Below are 16,729 nucleotides of genomic sequence, written 5' to 3'. Positions count from 1 at the left end.
GTATAATTTTTTTTTTACACTAGTCTTATCCAATCATAAATTGTCATATTATTAAATTATTAGTATTAATTGTTATAATAATTATTTTAAAAATTATACGGTAATTAGTTAAAAATATAAGTATATTTAATTATATTCAAAACATTTTAAAATTAAACTCTGAATTTTGCAAGTAATAATGATATTATAATTTTAAATTATGTTCAGCAATATATTTTAATTATTTTTTATTTTTTTTATTAGTTACAAATTTTATTTGATTGTTCAGTAAATAAAATTTTTAATAGTTTCTTAGGTTATGTTTGTCAAGATTAAATGAAAAGTTAAATAATAGATGAAAAATTAACTTATTAAATTATGATTATATTTAATAAGGTATTTTAGCTCGTTAAAAAATTTAATTAATTGTTTAGTAAATAAGTTTTTTTATTAGTTTTTATTTATTTTTAAAATGATAGTGTCTAAATTTTTTTTTATAGTTTTTATTATTTTTGTCCTCAATATATTTATTCAATTTTTTAGTTATCTATTTAATATAAATCATAATTTTTTTATTTTTTTTTATTTTACATTTTTAATTATTTCAACAACTAATTTTACTATAAACACTAATAATTTAATAAATTAATTTTTTAACTTCTAACTACCAACTAATTTTCTATAACATAATCTTATTAGTCAAACTTTTAGTTATATTTTGCAAAGAAAAAGCGTTTTTATATTTGGAAATGAAACTAAATTTAAATGTAAAATAATAATAATAATAATAAAATGTTTAAATATAACCATAAGTAACCGTCACCCCAGTATTTAATTATTGTTTTGACTTTAAGTTTGCTTCTAGACTTTGGAGGCATCTCATTAGTTGCAAGAAAATTTTGGAAAAGGAGGTGATGGCGGTACAGGAGGTGTCGGTAATTGAAGGTGTGGGTTCACTTCTGGATGATGATGGCAAACCCAAAAGAAGAGGTTCGATCCTTTTCTTAATTTAAATCTTTTTTACATTCCTTTTCATGTGCATATTTTAGTTTTAAATTAAAATGAGCATCATTTAGTGTTAGTTCTCTTAATCTCCTTTTCACTATTTATTTTACTCTCTCGAAATTATCTGCATATGATTCTCTGTTCTCCTTTGGCATTGTTTTGGCTTCAGTGTATCTTTTAAACACTCTTTTTAGTTTTAATTTTTTTAAAAGAATATATGCATCAATGTAAATTCTAAAAATTAAGAAAGCCCGTTCATTTTGGTTTGATATTGGCAAATTAGTTAAGAAAGTAGGATGAGACCTACAGAATTGTAGTTGTGTGAATGTATATTAATTTGAAATACCTTTATTTTATAGTTGCTTAAGATATTAGAAATTTAATTTTAAAAAAAAGTTAAAACAAAACATCTTCGCTTACAGTTGGAAAAGGTTAAAAATACTTTTATCCTCAAAACAGCACTTTTTTTTTTCTCTTCTCATTTTATACACTGAAACTAAAGATTCTATCCCGTGCATTAATGGATGGAGGCATAATGGAGTAGTATTAATGAATCATTTAAGAGCCTTATTAATGAGACATTATTTCTTGTGCATTAATGGATCATAGAGATATATCCCAATAATTTTGATACACAAAAATAATTAATTTCTGCCTCAAAATAACTATCGATTATCGGTTCTTTTACAAGTAATAAGAAAAATTAATAAATGAATGAAAAAATTAATAACTATATAAAATTAATTTTAATATTAATATTACATTAAAAAAACTAAAGTGATATATTAGTAAAAGAATAATCAATATTATTATATTAAAAAATTAACATAACATTTATTTTGAAATGTTTTTTTAAATACAACACTTATCTTGAGATATAGAAAATAATAAATACCTACTTCTGTATTGGATTAATTTCTGCACCAAATTAATACCCTATATTGTACGTGCTCAATGAAAAAGGATCCAGGAAGTTAAACTTTAAAGACAACATTTTTAACTATGATAAATTATCCTATAATTTTTCATATTTTCAACTACTCACAATAACAAATTAATGCTAGGAGTAAGAATTGACTATAGCCCTATAATATGAAAAATTCACATACTTTTCAACTATTGTACATTTGTACTATCCACCAATTTATTTTATGGTTAGTTACGTAAGTATTAATTTATCCTCTTAATATATATATATAGGGACATTGTTGAAAAATAATATAAAAAAGTTAAAAGGTCTAAAATTTTATGATGAAATTATAAAATGTTTACTTGTGAACATATATATGGTTGTTGAGTATTGTATGTGGTGTGTATTGTAAGTTAATGACATTACATATAAGCAGGGACAGCATGGACAGCAAGTGCACACATAATAACTGCGGTGATTGGTGCTGGAGTTCTGTCTTTAGCCTGGGCCATGGCCCAATTGGGATGGATAATCGGCATAGCCTTAATGTTGCTCTTTGCCATTGTCAATCTCTATACTTCAAATCTTCTAGCAGATTGTTATAGATCACCAGATCCTATCACTGGCAAGAGGAACTATGCTTACATGGAAGCTGTGAGAAGCAACTTAGGTATGTAACTGCCAAATTTCATGTCACGATCTGTAATGCCATTTGACTTCGAGTCAAAACTGAATTCTAGTTGGAATTTATTCATCAAACTATTAGGTGGTAAAATGCATATGGTATGTGCATTCGTCCAGTACAGCAACCTTGTTGGATTAGCAATTGGCTACACAATAACCACTGCCATAAGTGTTGTGTAAGTTCTCTGTTTTCATGTTACTTTTGTGGCTTTTATAATGCTAGAAAACAGTAATTTAGCATAGTACAATGTAGAGTTAAGTTAAAACAAAGTAGTAGATATGTTGAGATTAATCCATAATTACTCATGTGTTAGTCTTAACCGTATAGTTAGGACAAGTTTGTTAGAGTAACTAGTTTGTCAGTTACTTGGCCTAGAAGTTAGGAAAGTTAGTTACTTAACTTTAGGCTATAAATACTTGTTGTAATCATTGTTTTCAATAATCTCAATGAAATAGATTGCAACCTCCATCTTTCTCTCGTTTTCATTTTTAGATTTTTTGAGTTCAGAACCTCAGAAGTTGCTTCAGAACTTCTGTGCTCTTCACAACTTCTGAGGCACTGTTCATCAGGACTTGAAGTTCTTAACTAACTTCTGAACTAACTCCTGAAACTCTGTTTTTCATTTTCGCTGCAATTTTCCGCCAACAATTGGTATCCAGAGCGTTGGGTTGAAATCAAGGGAAAACACATTGGAAAACACTGAGTGAGGTGTGATTTGATCTTTGGCGAGTAAAATGAATAACAACGGTGGTTTTTATCCAATATCTTGGTTCTTGATGGAAAGAACTGGGATAGGTGGAGTGCTTTGATGAAGTCTCTCTTTGGTGCGCAAGAAGTGAGTGATCTTGTGCAGAATGGCTATGAGGATTTGGGTGCGAATCCTACTGAAGCACAAAGACTGATGTTCAAAGAAGCAAAGAAGAAAGATTGTAAGGCTCTGTTTTACATTCAGCAGAATGTAGATTCTTATCATTTTGAGAAGATTGCAAAGGGCCACAAGATCCAAAGAAGCATGGGATATTCTTGAAAATATCATGATGGTGGTGAAAAGGTGAAGCAAGTGAAGCTTCAGTCATTCAGAAGGAAGTATGAGATGATGCAGATGGAGGAAGGTCAGAAAATTGGGGATTATTTCTCAAAACTGACATCTTTAGTGAACCAGATGCAGACTTGTGGTGAAGTCATTACTGATCAAATGGTGGTGGAAAAGGTATTAAGATCCTTGACCTCTAAATTTGATTTCATAGTTGTAGCTATTCAAGAAGCAAAAGATGTGAAAGCCATGAAGATTGAGGAGCTGCAGAGTTCATTAGAAGCACATGAGCTCATGGTAATTGATAGAGGTACTGAGAGATCAGTACAACAAGCACTGCAAGCACAAATTTCAAAGAAGGAAGAAAATTCAAAGAACTCCAAGAAGAAGGGAAAAGGCAAAGGAAATTGGTCTAATAATGGGAAGGCCAAGACTGATGACAAAGCTGAATCTTCTAAAAGAGGAGGCTCTGACAGAGCTCATAACAAGAAGAAGGAGTTTGATAAGAGTAAAGTGCAGTGCTACAACTGTGAGAAGTATGGACATTTTGCTGATGAGTGTTGGTTCAAGAAGGATCAGCAGAATAATGAAGAAGCTAATGTGGCTCAGGGCAAAGATCCTCATACTGTGTTGATGATGACTACAACTTGTGAAGATAAGGTGCAGAATGAAGAATGGTATCTTGATTCTGGATGTTCCAATCATATGACTGCACATAGAGAATGGTTAACAAGCTTTGATAATAGCAAGAAAACTAGTATCAAGCTTGCTGACAATAGAAAGCTTGCAGCTGAAGGAATTGGAAATATTGTCATCAGAGGGAATGATGGGAAGAGGGTGATAATTGAAAAAGTCTTGTATGTTCCAGAAATGAATTGCAACTTGATGAGCATAGGTCAGCTGGTGGAGAAGGGTTTTTCAGTAACCATGGATGGTGATTCACTGAAACTGTTTGATGCAGAGAAGAATCTGGTGCTGAAGTCTAATCTGTCAAAAAACAGGACCTACAAGTGCAGCATCTCCAGTGATAAGATGATGTGCATGTCTGGAGTTACAAGTGAAGAAACTGAGGCTTTGTGGCATATGAGGTATGGTCATCTAAACTTTAGAAGTCTGAGTGAATTGAATTCTAAAGATTTATTTTATGGCCTGCCTAAGTTGAACGCTGGAAGGGAAATCTGTGAAATTTGTGTGAAGAGCAAGCAGAGTAGGCTACCATTTGTGACTGAAGCACCTAAGAGAGCCAGTGCTGCATTACAAGTGGTACACTCTGACATCTGTGGTCCCTTTGAAGTGCCCTCCTTAGGTGGCAGCAAGTACTTTATCACTTTTGTAGATGAGTTTACTCGGATGTTGTGGTTGTATATTCTAAAGCTGAAGAGTGAAGCTTTGGATGTGTTCAAGAGGTTTAAGGTTTTAATTGAGAAGGAGAGTGATAAGTCAATTAAAATCTTAAGAATAGATGGTGGAGGTGAATATACTTCAAAAGATTTTGAAGCATTCTGCACAAGTCAGGGTATTGTGCATGAGGTGACAGCCCCATATACACCACAACATAATGGGCTTGCTGAGAGAAGAAACAGAACTTTACTTGACATGGCCAGAAGCATGATCAAGCAGAAGAAATTGCCACATCAGTTTTGGGGAGAAGCAGTTACCACAGCTGCATACATCCTCAATAAGTGTCCCACAAAGAAGCTGGAGAAGGTTCCAGAGGAAGCTTGGTGTGGAAGGAAGCCTAGTGTACAGCATCTGAGAGTTTTTGGCTCATTGTGTTACAAGCATGTGCCAGATGTCAGAAGAAGTAAGCTAGAGGATAAGAGTGAGATCATGATACTTATAGGTTACCACCCAATTGGTGCTTATAAGCTATATGATCCTACAACTCAGAAGGTGCATATTAGCAGAGATGTGATAGTGAATGAATCTGAAAGCTGGAAATGGCAGGTGACACCAGTGTACAGCAGTAAGATTCAACAAGGCTTCATATACCCTGATTCGAGTGATGAATCAGAAGATGAAGGTGATAATGAAGTGGATGGTAATGTACCACAGGAGAATGAAGCTTCTGTGAGGCCTCAGAGGATTAGACAAGCTCCTAGGAGGCTGAATGATTGTGAAAGAGCACTGGACAATGCAGTGAGTGATGAGGGTGATCTCATTCATTTTGCATTGTTAGCAGATGCTGAGCCTGTTGAGTACAGAGATGCTTTGAAGAACAAAGTCTGGAAGAAGGCAATGATGGAAGAACTCAGTTCAATTGAGAAGAATCAGACCTGGGAGCTAGTAAAACTACCAGAGAATAAGAAAACAATTGATCTGAAGTGGGTGTTCAAAACCAAATTGAATCCAGATGGAAGTGTGTCAAAGCACAAGGCAAGGCTGGTTGCAAGAGGGTTTCTTCAGAAGCAAGGAATTGATTATAACGAAGTATTTGCACCTGTAGCCAGACATGAGACAGTGAGGCTGGTAGTGGCACTAGCAAACTTGAGGAATTGGCCTTTATACCATTTAGATGTGAAATCTGCATTCCTAAATGGTCCTTTAGAAGAAACAGTGTTTGTAACTCAACCACCAGGGTTTGAGATAGTTGGAAAGGAGGGTATGGTGTACAGGTTGCATAAGGCCTTATATGGTTTGAAGCAGGCACCCAGAGCCTGGAATAAGAGGATTGATGAATTCCTAATTCAACTGGGGTTTAAGAAGTGTACAGTTGAATATGGTGTATATGTGATGAATTCAAAGGATTCAAGAATGTTGATCATCTGTTTGTACGTAGATGATTTGCTGATAACAGGAAGTGATCCTGAAGAAATAAAGGAATTCAAGCTTACCCTAAACCAAGAATTTGAGATGACTGATCTAGGTGAATTGTCATACTTCTTGGGTCTGGAGTTTGTGAAGACAAAGGAAGGGATGATCATGCATCAACAGAAGTATGTGCTTGAGATACTGGACAGATTTGGGTTGATTGAGTGTAAGTCAATCTCAAATCCTTGTGAAACTAGTTCAAAACTGGAAGAATGTAGTGAAGAGGAGAAAGTTGATGCAACCATGTACAAACAACTGGTAGGTTCACTCAGATACTTATGCAATAGCAGACCTGACATTTGCTATGCAGTAGGTGTCATCAGTAGATTTATGAATGAGCCTAGAAAATCACATCTGATAGCTGCCAAGAGGATTTTGAGATATGTGAAGGGCACTGCAAACTATGGTTTGGTATTTCCTGCAAACAGAGGTGAGGATCAGCTGGATCTTATTGGTTACTCAGACTCTGATTGGTGTGGTGACAGAGTAGACAGAAGAAGCACATCTGGATATGTGTTCATGCTTAATGGTGTAGCCATATGTTGGTCATCAAAGAAGCAACCAATGACAACATTATCATCATGTGAGGCTGAGTACATTGCAGGAACTTATGCAGCTTGTCAGCTGGTATGGTTAGAATCATTATGCTTGGAGTTGAAGTGTAAGTTGCAGAAGCCTCAGAAGTTGTTAATTGATAACAGATCTGCAATCAATCTAGCCAAGAATCCAGTGTCACATGGAAGGTCAAAACATATTGAAACAAGGTTTCATTTCATAAGAGAACAGGTGATGAGTGGGAGGATTGAATTGGTGTATTGCCCTACTCAGGATCAGCTTGCAGATGGTTTTACAAAAGCTCTGAAGCTGGACAGATTTGAAGAACTCAGAAGGAAGCTGGGTCTGACTGGTGTAGAGATTATGGATTAGGGAGGTGTGTTGAGATTATTCCATAATTACTCATGTGTTAGTCTTAATCGTATAGTTAGGACAAGTTTGTTAGAGTAACTAGTTTGTCAGTTACTTGGCCTAGAAGTTAGGAAAGTTAGTTACTTAACTTTAGGCTATAAATACTTGTTGTAATCATTGTTTTCAATAATCTCAATGAAATAGATTGCAACCTCCATCTTTCTCTCGTTTTCATTTTTAGATTTTTTGAGTTCAGAACCTCAGAAGTTGCTTCAGAACTTCTGTGCTCTTCACAACTTCTGAGGCACTGTTCATCAGGACTTGAAGTTCTGAACTAACTCCTGAAACTCTATTTTTCGTTTTCGCTGCAATTTTCCGCCAACAAGATAAAGATTGGTTTAAATGTAGTTTGTGTCTCTAAATATTATGTACTCTTCCTCTAATGAAGAGGGTCCTGTGGTGTGTTGTTTTTTTTTTTTTTTTATCTCTCTAGCATATAAGGGAATCACATAAGTAAAAACAATATTCACTAACTGATTTTCGGGAACTCTCTTTAAGGAATTTCTTGCCAACATAATATGTTGACATAAACTAGTAAAATTGTGAAAGATTGTTCTTGCTATTTGGTGAACAAGGAATGGCCCAAGTGAGTCTATAACCAAGTTGTACCAATAGTGTAAAGAGATGTTCATAACAGTTTCTAGTTGCCTTTACAAAACATAGATAGCCTTGTTTAGCTTGTAGACCTTATAGGAAGGAACACCTTGAAATTCTGGAGGCATTTCCATGTAACATTTCGTAACTCCCTATGTATGCAAGAAACATTATTCTCATCGAGTTGATGAATCATCCTTTGATACAGGATACAAAACTAAGACCATTTGTACAAAATAGTCAACTATTTCATAGGAGAGAAAGTATATATGAAAGTAATTGAGGCTCTTAACCCGTGTAACCTTTGCAACCATGTGAGATTTGTATCTCTCAGTATATAGTCCCATTATATTTCCTCTTAATATTTTACACCCATTTGTTGTGAGCCAGGTGGATCAACATTATTGTCCAAGCATTGTCATGATTTTCTTGATGAATTAGCTTGATAGGGGAAAAAAAGGTCAATTAATGAAATTATATATATCTTGACAGTACAGACTCCTTGGTGTGTAAATCATAGGTTACATAACCTTTAACACTTGGTTATTTATACCTAGATCACACACTTTTTAGTTTTTAACCTTTGGATCAAAATTCAATTTTCCAAACAGCAGCTCATAAGGAATTTTATCTCCAATAACACGTGAAGAAGAGTTCCTGTTAATGAGAAATTAAACAAGACATATAAACTATTGGTAAATTTGACCGCATCAACAGTGCTCTTGCAACATTAAGATATGTTGATAATTCTGTTCCACCCTTCTATTTATTGTGAGGTCTCCACACAACTTGTTTGTTTACGCCTTTGGATGAATAAAAGTCATGAAGAAGGAATTCACAAGTCACAACCATTGTTAGACCTGACTTTCTTAATTGTGTTGTACTTATTTTCCACTAAAATATTAAGAAATCTTTGTATTTGTTATCGTCCTTTCAATTATCGTCCTTTCAACAATCACGCAATCATACCCAAGGGAAACGAGAGAAGTAGTCAATACACTCAACAAGTACTTGTAACTATGTATAGAAGCATAAGAAAATGCCCTCAATGATCTATATGAGATGATTCAAAAGGGTAGATAGTTCTACTAGTACAAGTGTAAAAAGAAATCTTTTGTTGTTTAGCACAATGTAAGATATATTTTTAATGCCAAAATTTTTTATTAATGTAATGTATAATACAGTTAGTATAAAATTACGGTATTTATACTAATTATCAATTTTTTCTAAATAAAGACAATATGCGCAAAAAGGAAAAAGATTACGGTCACAAAAATAAATCTAGTGGCTTTTTTGTATATGATGTATTTTTCTTTAGAAATTTACTATTTCATTTATGAATAGTATTAATATCTCAACAATAGAAAAAGTTACAACTTGTGCTCATTTAGATCCTCAATTGTATCATTAAAATTTAACTCGTTAAAAAAATTAGTATTATTTTTGCCTTCAATTATATTATTCTAACTTGATTTATTGCATATTTCAGGACAATAAGAAAAATAAATTATTTCCACCATAATGGAACTGCAGCTTCGTGCCGTTTTCTGATTAATCCATACATAATAGGTTTTGGAACTATAGAAATCATTTTGTCTCAAGTCCCCAATTTTGACAAGCTATCTTGGCTCTCAATCATAGCTGCACTCATGTCTTTTGGTTACGCATCAATTGGTGCTGGACTCTCTATTGCTACTGTTATCCAAGGTTAATTCCCTCATTTTCATTCACTTTTTTTGTCTAATCATGATATATTATTTTATACGGTCATCTAAATATAAATGATTATTGAAATAACTTTTAAAATTATAAATTTATCAAATATAATGATTTATAATTAAATATATCAGTGCAAAACTAGTTCATATTCTTTTTTTCTCTTTTTATTATCAATTTAATTAACTCTCGTTCATTCATGGAATTTAAGTTCTATATATCTCTTTTTGGTCTAATTAAAGTTCTACATATGAATTTCAGCTTTTGAGTATCGTGACCAAAAATGATTACTAGTCCAAACTTACCTCTACTTATGCTTAAACTTATATTCATGCACACTCACGTAAATATATAAGTTTAAGACATTGCTTTTAAATTATATCGAGAAAAAAAAAGATATTGCTTTTTAAAAAACACTTTATTTGTTCTAAAAAGACATATTGCTCTTAGAAAATAACGAGAGAAATATTTATTTAACTCATTAATTAACACTTTGTCGATTAAAATATTCTAATATAATTTTGAACTAGTGAGAAAGATACTCAAAATTGCTAGATCTCATGGAAATCCCTATGTTGAGTTACATGAGAATAGAGAAAATATCAATTTTCTTTTTGGAATTGATTAAAAATTATTTATTTTTACTCTTTACTACGTCTTACATCATTTTTGAATTTGAGAGTTTTTTCTTACTAACTGCATTGAAATATTAGGAAGTTAAATATTAGATGCTTTTATAATAAAACAACTTGTGTTCAATTATTAGACATGAAATTTGTTAATTTACAATGACCTAAAACATATTTAAATCTTTCTAAAAATTTGTCTTCTTTGTTTGATGAGTAAAATTTGTCTCCTGAGTACTTAAATATAACACTAGTAGAAAGTAAAAGAAAAAACAGAAAAATACCTCTTAGTTTTTTTCTTTGTTTTAAAAATATTTATCTTAGAAATAATTTTCAAAACTTAACAAGGTTTGAATGAGATTTTTTTTGTGAGCTGTGTGAATTGGTTTTAAAAAAACAAAAAATTGAAAATGAAAATCAAACAAAGCCCTTTTTCTCACATTTATTTATTTATTTATCTTTTTTATATCCGTGCATCTCTAAAATATATCATACTATAAGGAAACTGTTTTGTTATCTCATTCAGTCATATATTGGCACACATATAATGGGTGACAATCAACTAAACAGCAAACACGGCCTTCTTCATATTAGGTGCTAAAATATGCTTTGTTTGTAACGGTTTACGAGTATTTATATTTGGGAAACCATGGATTGAAGCAGGGAAAGGAAAGGCTACTTATTTAATGTGGGGTAGCAAGATACAGAGTCCAGCAAACAACTTGTGGAATATGCTCATTGCACTGGGAAACATTGCACTTGCTAGTGGTTATTCTCTAATTGCTATTGATATTCAGGTATGTCCACCCAACTTTTTTTGAAAAATATTTTTGATACATACCACGAGTACCCAACAAGTACCATACACAGGTACGTACACGGTACATGTACCGCATGATTTTAGAAGTACCCATGCTTCAAAGTTCCCAAATCATCTGATCCAAGAGATCGTGTCTCTTAATTAGTACAAATATAATCCGATCATTATATGCACTCTTTCTTAAATGAGATGATTATCAATTCAGTGGCATATGGTTCAAAGTTTGGTATGTCTTAATACTTATGCCTGACCTTTTTTTCGGATCATATGCTTTCATAATTTTACTAAGCAAGGAGATAAAGTGAATGCCCTGAATCCCTTACCTTTTATTGCCTCTTAGCATTATTGAATGGATGACAATAAAATGTTTAATCCAAAAACGTTTCTTGATACCTAGTTTAACCAAATATAATAATTAGAAAAGTACCCGAATGAAATAGTTTGCAGTAGGTTCAAGTTATTGATGCACCGGATATCAACTCCATTATATTACACTTTCTTCTAGATAATGAAACGCTTATGTTTAGATCAGAAGAAAAGAAAGAAAATAGAATGGAAGGGAAAATATGAATAACTTACCAATTTATTTCTTTTAGGTTAAACTAATCAATTGATCTCTAGGTTGTCTTTATTTTATGTTTTACTCTTGTACAATGGTAAGTCATAGTTCAGAACAGTTTTTTTTTTGACAATTTATCATTTTTAAAATTTATCATTAAAAAAATGTTTTATGCTATTAGGTTACTAAAAATGACATTAAAGAATATCATCAAGGGAGATTTCAAGTTCAATAATATTTCTGGAACATTAATTTTTAATTCTACTAAATAATGTAGTTGTTGACTAAAAGTTAATTTTATGCATGTATAGAACTAAAACTTACCTTTTTCGTATAGAGACTAAAATTTAAAATTAATAAATAATTTAACTTGACTATTAGAAACATTTTTTTCTTGCCCCTACACTTAAAATGATTTTGATTTTACACTAATTTAGCATGAAAAGCAGGATTCTTTAAGATCATTACCACCAGAAAATGAAGTGATGAAGATGGCAAACAAGATAAGTATATCCACCATGGTAGTTTTCTTCCTGGTATGTGCATGCTCTGGCTATGCTACATTTGGCTCAGAAACACCTGGCAACATCTTGTTGAGTTCTGGGTTTAAAGAGCCTTTTTGGCTAATTGACTTGGCCAATGTCTTCATTGTTGTGCACCTACTTGGAGCATATCAGGTTCAGACACATTGCTTTTCATATTGTGACATTCAAAACATTTTGTTGACAAAATTTATGCTTAGGGTGTGTTTGAAAATCTATTTTTGATTGAAATTAAATGGAAGTTTTATAATTGCCAACACAGTAATATAGAGGCAATGTGAGTGTTAGAATAGGTTGAACATAGGTTTAGTTTGACAAAACTGAAATCAAAAGACTAAAAACAATCATAGTTTTTAAATTAAAAATGGAATTTAGTAGTTGTTTCATAAACTTATAGGAACATTGCATCCTCTAACAGGGCCAAGTTAGACTTGTTTTGATGTGCAACCAGAATCCATGATTGAAGTGGCTTTGTAATATCATATTATTTTCAATGAAATTGTGTTTATTTTTTATATACCAAATGACCTATTTTTTCTTAATTTTTTTATTTATTTTAATTTTATTTTATTTTTTTGAATGGATTCAAAATATCATTCTGTCTATTTGAAATTGATGCCATTAACAAAATAAAAATATTAACATCTAAAAATAGGAATAACATGTAATTATTTTTTCTTCTCTTCCTCTTCTCCTTCTCTCCTCGTCCCTTATCCATCCATCCATCCCGTTGGTACCCCCTAGTGGTAGATCCAGAGACAAAAATGGCAATGAGAACACATAACACATGACATCACTACTCTCAACTTCAAACGTACAAATCCAACTTTGTTTGCCCTTTCTCTCCTTCTCCAAAACCTCATCCCTAACCTCATATCCAAACTCGAACCAGAACGCATGATGAGAGAGGCAAGATTGAATTCCCAAATGGTGTGACAATGGAGGGGTCATGACCTGAAGGGCGGGGTTTTCAACGAGGACACATGATTGTTGCTACAATGGGTGCAGATCCTCCGTTGGAGTCCATCATGTTTGGGGTGACATGTGGTGTAGATATTCCTTCCTCGTGTTCTAGACAATGTCAAATCCTCTGTCAAAATCCACTGGGTTGGAAGTCGCATGCAAATCTGTTGTGCTTTCGTGCAAATCTGCACCCAAGCAGTAGCAGGTCTAGTGATAGAAAGAGTAGCATTGTGATGGAGATGTCGTTGAAAGGATCAAAAAAGGAATACACGGTGGCTAGCAATGATATGTTTGTTACCCCTTGGAGTGTGTTTGTTGCTAGGTGATAATCTTGTGATTTTCCAATCTCTTATGATAATTTCAATTTTTTTAGCCTTCACTTCATTTGATTTAGATTCAAATTGATGGGATACACGGTGGAAGGAGAAGGGGGAATTGAAGGAAGAATGAATGAATGAAGGAGAAGGGAGGATTGAAGACAAGAAGGAAGATGAATAAAAAAAACTTACATTTTTTGCTAGTTATTAGTTGCAATATCTTTTTTTTGTTAATGGTGTCAACTTCAAATAAATAGAATGATGATTTTGAATCAATTTAAAAAGATAAAGGACCAAAGATTGAAGAAAGAACACACAAAGAAGAGAAGGAAGACAAAAAAATCTTACATTTTTTGGCAATTTTTAACCATCAATATCTTTATTTTCTTAATGGAATCAACTTCAAATGAATAAAATGACTATTTTGAATCAATTTTAAAATATAAAGGATCAAAATGAATTTTTAAAAAAAATTAAGGACCATAATGAAAAAAAAAATAAAAGACCAAATAAGTCATTTGATCTTTTATATATATATCATACTTGTGCACAAAGAGCACATATCTATTGTTTCATCATAAGCCCATAAGATGTCAGATTCAATCATGTCCACGAGTGAAAGTGACATGTTGTCCAAGGATCTGCACCCATTGTATAGTTTATTTTAATATATGAGGACTTATGCCGGGAGGAAGTCCAAAAAATTCAAACAACTATAGCGTAAATAGAGAAAATACTTTTAATTCCTAAATTTTAACTTTTTCAAGTATTAAAGATAATAATATTACAAATTCTAAAAAAGATGATTATTCACATGTGATATTTCATATATTTGTATTATTTGTGAATAGAGAAAATATTTTGTATATAATAAAATATATTACTTTTAATGAGATTGTGTGTATGTATTTTTAGGAAATATATATTTATCATATTTGTACACAAAATGTCTCTATTTATTATCAAAAGGGTCTAACTTAGTTGATTGAATATATTAGATGAATTATTATGAACCTCCTAATATCTATATTTTCCATATATTGTTTTCCCATAGACCAATAAAATGTTGGAACCAACCCTACTTGTAATATAAACTCTTATGTAATAAATTTATTTAATTTTTTATCATTTTATTTCTTTTGAATGTCAATTCCTTGTTCTAATAAGTACTTATCAAGAATGAATAAATTATGCAGGTTGTTGTCCAACCCATTTTTAGTGCAGTTGAAACATGCGCTAGCCAAAGGTGGCCAAGCTCAAGTTTTGTTAATGGAAAATACCCCTTTAGGATTGGGAAAATGAAGTTTAGCCTTAGCTTCTTTAGGCTAGTTTGGAGGAGCATATTTGTGGTGCTAGTGACTATCCTAGCGATGGCCATGCCTTTTTTTAACGAGATGCTTGCCCTTTTGGGGGCCATGGGGTTCTATCCATTAACCATATATTTTCCGGTGGAGATGTACATTGCAAGAAAGAAGATCAAAAGAGGAGCAAAGAGATGGCTAGGACTTAAAACCTTGAGCTTGGTTTTCATGTTATTGTCAATGGCTATAGCATGTGCTGCCATTCATGGAATGAATCAAGCTCTTCGTAAATACAAGTTCTTCATGTATAAAGAGTAGCTAGTGAGTTGTGGTATCATGTGAAAACTTTTAAAAGTATGCTTAAGAATAAAAGGAGCTGAAAAGAAAAAATATATGGTTAATTGCTATTTTGAAGTTAAAACTTCAAAATAAAATATTAATAACTTAAAGGAAAATTATTTAACGAATTACATTTTTATTTTTGCTTAAAAGAGATTATCTAGAAAGGATTAGGAAGAGAGTGATATTAAAGAGAATGAGAGGAAACACAAAAGATGAGAAGCTGTCTTTTTTTTTTTTTAAGTTCATTCATCAAACTTTAAAAAAATAAAACTAGTAGTTTAACTTGTGAATGACATGTAATAAATGTTTGTTTTTATATAATTAATATTTATGATAAATAAACGTTTTTTAATATATAAAATATATTTTGAAATCAAAGTAAATAATTTATATTTTTATATAATTTTTTAATTATTGATATTTATTTATTTTTATCAAAATTCATTTCACACATTGTGATAAAAAAAATGGGATATAAGAGATTGGTGATTAAGAATATAAATATATAGATAAAGTAACATAATAGTAGTTTGAGAAAGTTGAGAGAGAAATTTTATACTAATGCTACTATAAATGTCTATTTAAAGAAAAAACAGAAAATTATAAAATATATAATTAAGAAGATAAACAAAGAGAAAATCTTACTTTTTAAATTGTGTATTTTAATTTAGAACACAATTAATATTAATTTTTTATATAAAAATTAAAGTGATCCATATTATAACAACTTCATGATAGCAAGCTTTTTAAAAATATTATGAAAAGTTGTAAGCACAAGAGTTCCATTCCTTATAAATATGAAAATTTCTAAAATTCATGCTAGATGTAAGTTATAGAAAATTTCCCATCTATTTATAAGATTCCAGAGCTATATCAACATAGCTAAAAGCTTGAACCACAACAAATGAATCACATTCTAAGAGGTCATGTTCGGAAGGTGTGGCGTCCCTAAATTAATGACTGGTTTAATAGTAATAATTTAAATAACAAAAACCATGGTAATTTTTTTTTTCTTTTTCTTTTTCATTTCTTTCTCTTTTCACCATAACTAGGTTTAGAAGGAAAATCCTCACTATAAAGTCCTGAATGGCCAGTTCACAACTCTATTCGGAGTCATTTCTTTCTTACCGCTCATAATTCTCTAAATTATTTTGCTGTTTCAAAAGGAAGAATATACCAGTCATTACTTTAGGTCGTCACGTGAAAATAAAAGGATAAAATACAGTCAATAAACTCTTTTACAAATAAAGTTGCTAATGCTTTCTTTTCAAATAACAAGATTGATCATAAATGCTTTCATCATTTAAAGCTGTCCAAAATATGGGAGTTTTACAAAAAAATATAGTGTCATCCAGAGCAAAGGTGTCCATAGTGGTGGCTTCAGCCACATGTATACAATCATCAAATTCCTATACATCAGGTCTACCCATACAAAAACAAAAGAGTAAACCTAACAGTGAGTCCTAGATACACCCACCCTCAAAAGTATATAAAACTAATCCATGGAACTGTCCACTCTACAGTGCGCTGAAGCGTACGCGCCAGTTCATCTGGATGCAC

The 16,729-nt window shown here is 31.8% G+C and overlaps 1 protein-coding gene across 1 annotated transcript; it reads left to right on the top strand.

Annotated features, from left to right (window-relative positions):
• Nucleotides 1-835: 835 nt before the first annotated feature.
• On the top strand, nucleotides 836-15,192 carry LOC100790298 (amino acid permease 8). Its single transcript, XM_003545551.5, has 7 exons — nucleotides 836-969; nucleotides 2,331-2,564; nucleotides 2,661-2,754; nucleotides 9,473-9,690; nucleotides 10,989-11,122; nucleotides 12,154-12,381; nucleotides 14,723-15,192. Exons 1-7 carry the CDS (start codon nucleotides 894-896, stop codon nucleotides 15,143-15,145), a joined length of 1,407 nt encoding a protein of 468 aa, XP_003545599.1. The 5' UTR covers nucleotides 836-893; the 3' UTR covers nucleotides 15,146-15,192.
• Nucleotides 15,193-16,729: the final 1,537 nt, after the last annotated feature.

Source organism: Glycine max, chromosome 14 (assembly GCF_000004515.6).
Source record: "Glycine max cultivar Williams 82 chromosome 14, Glycine_max_v4.0, whole genome shotgun sequence".
In the NCBI taxonomy this organism is placed as follows: domain Eukaryota; kingdom Viridiplantae; phylum Streptophyta; class Magnoliopsida; order Fabales; family Fabaceae; genus Glycine; species Glycine max.
Note: the sequence above shows the minus strand (reverse complement) of the source record. Positions and strands in the feature narration are given on the sequence as shown.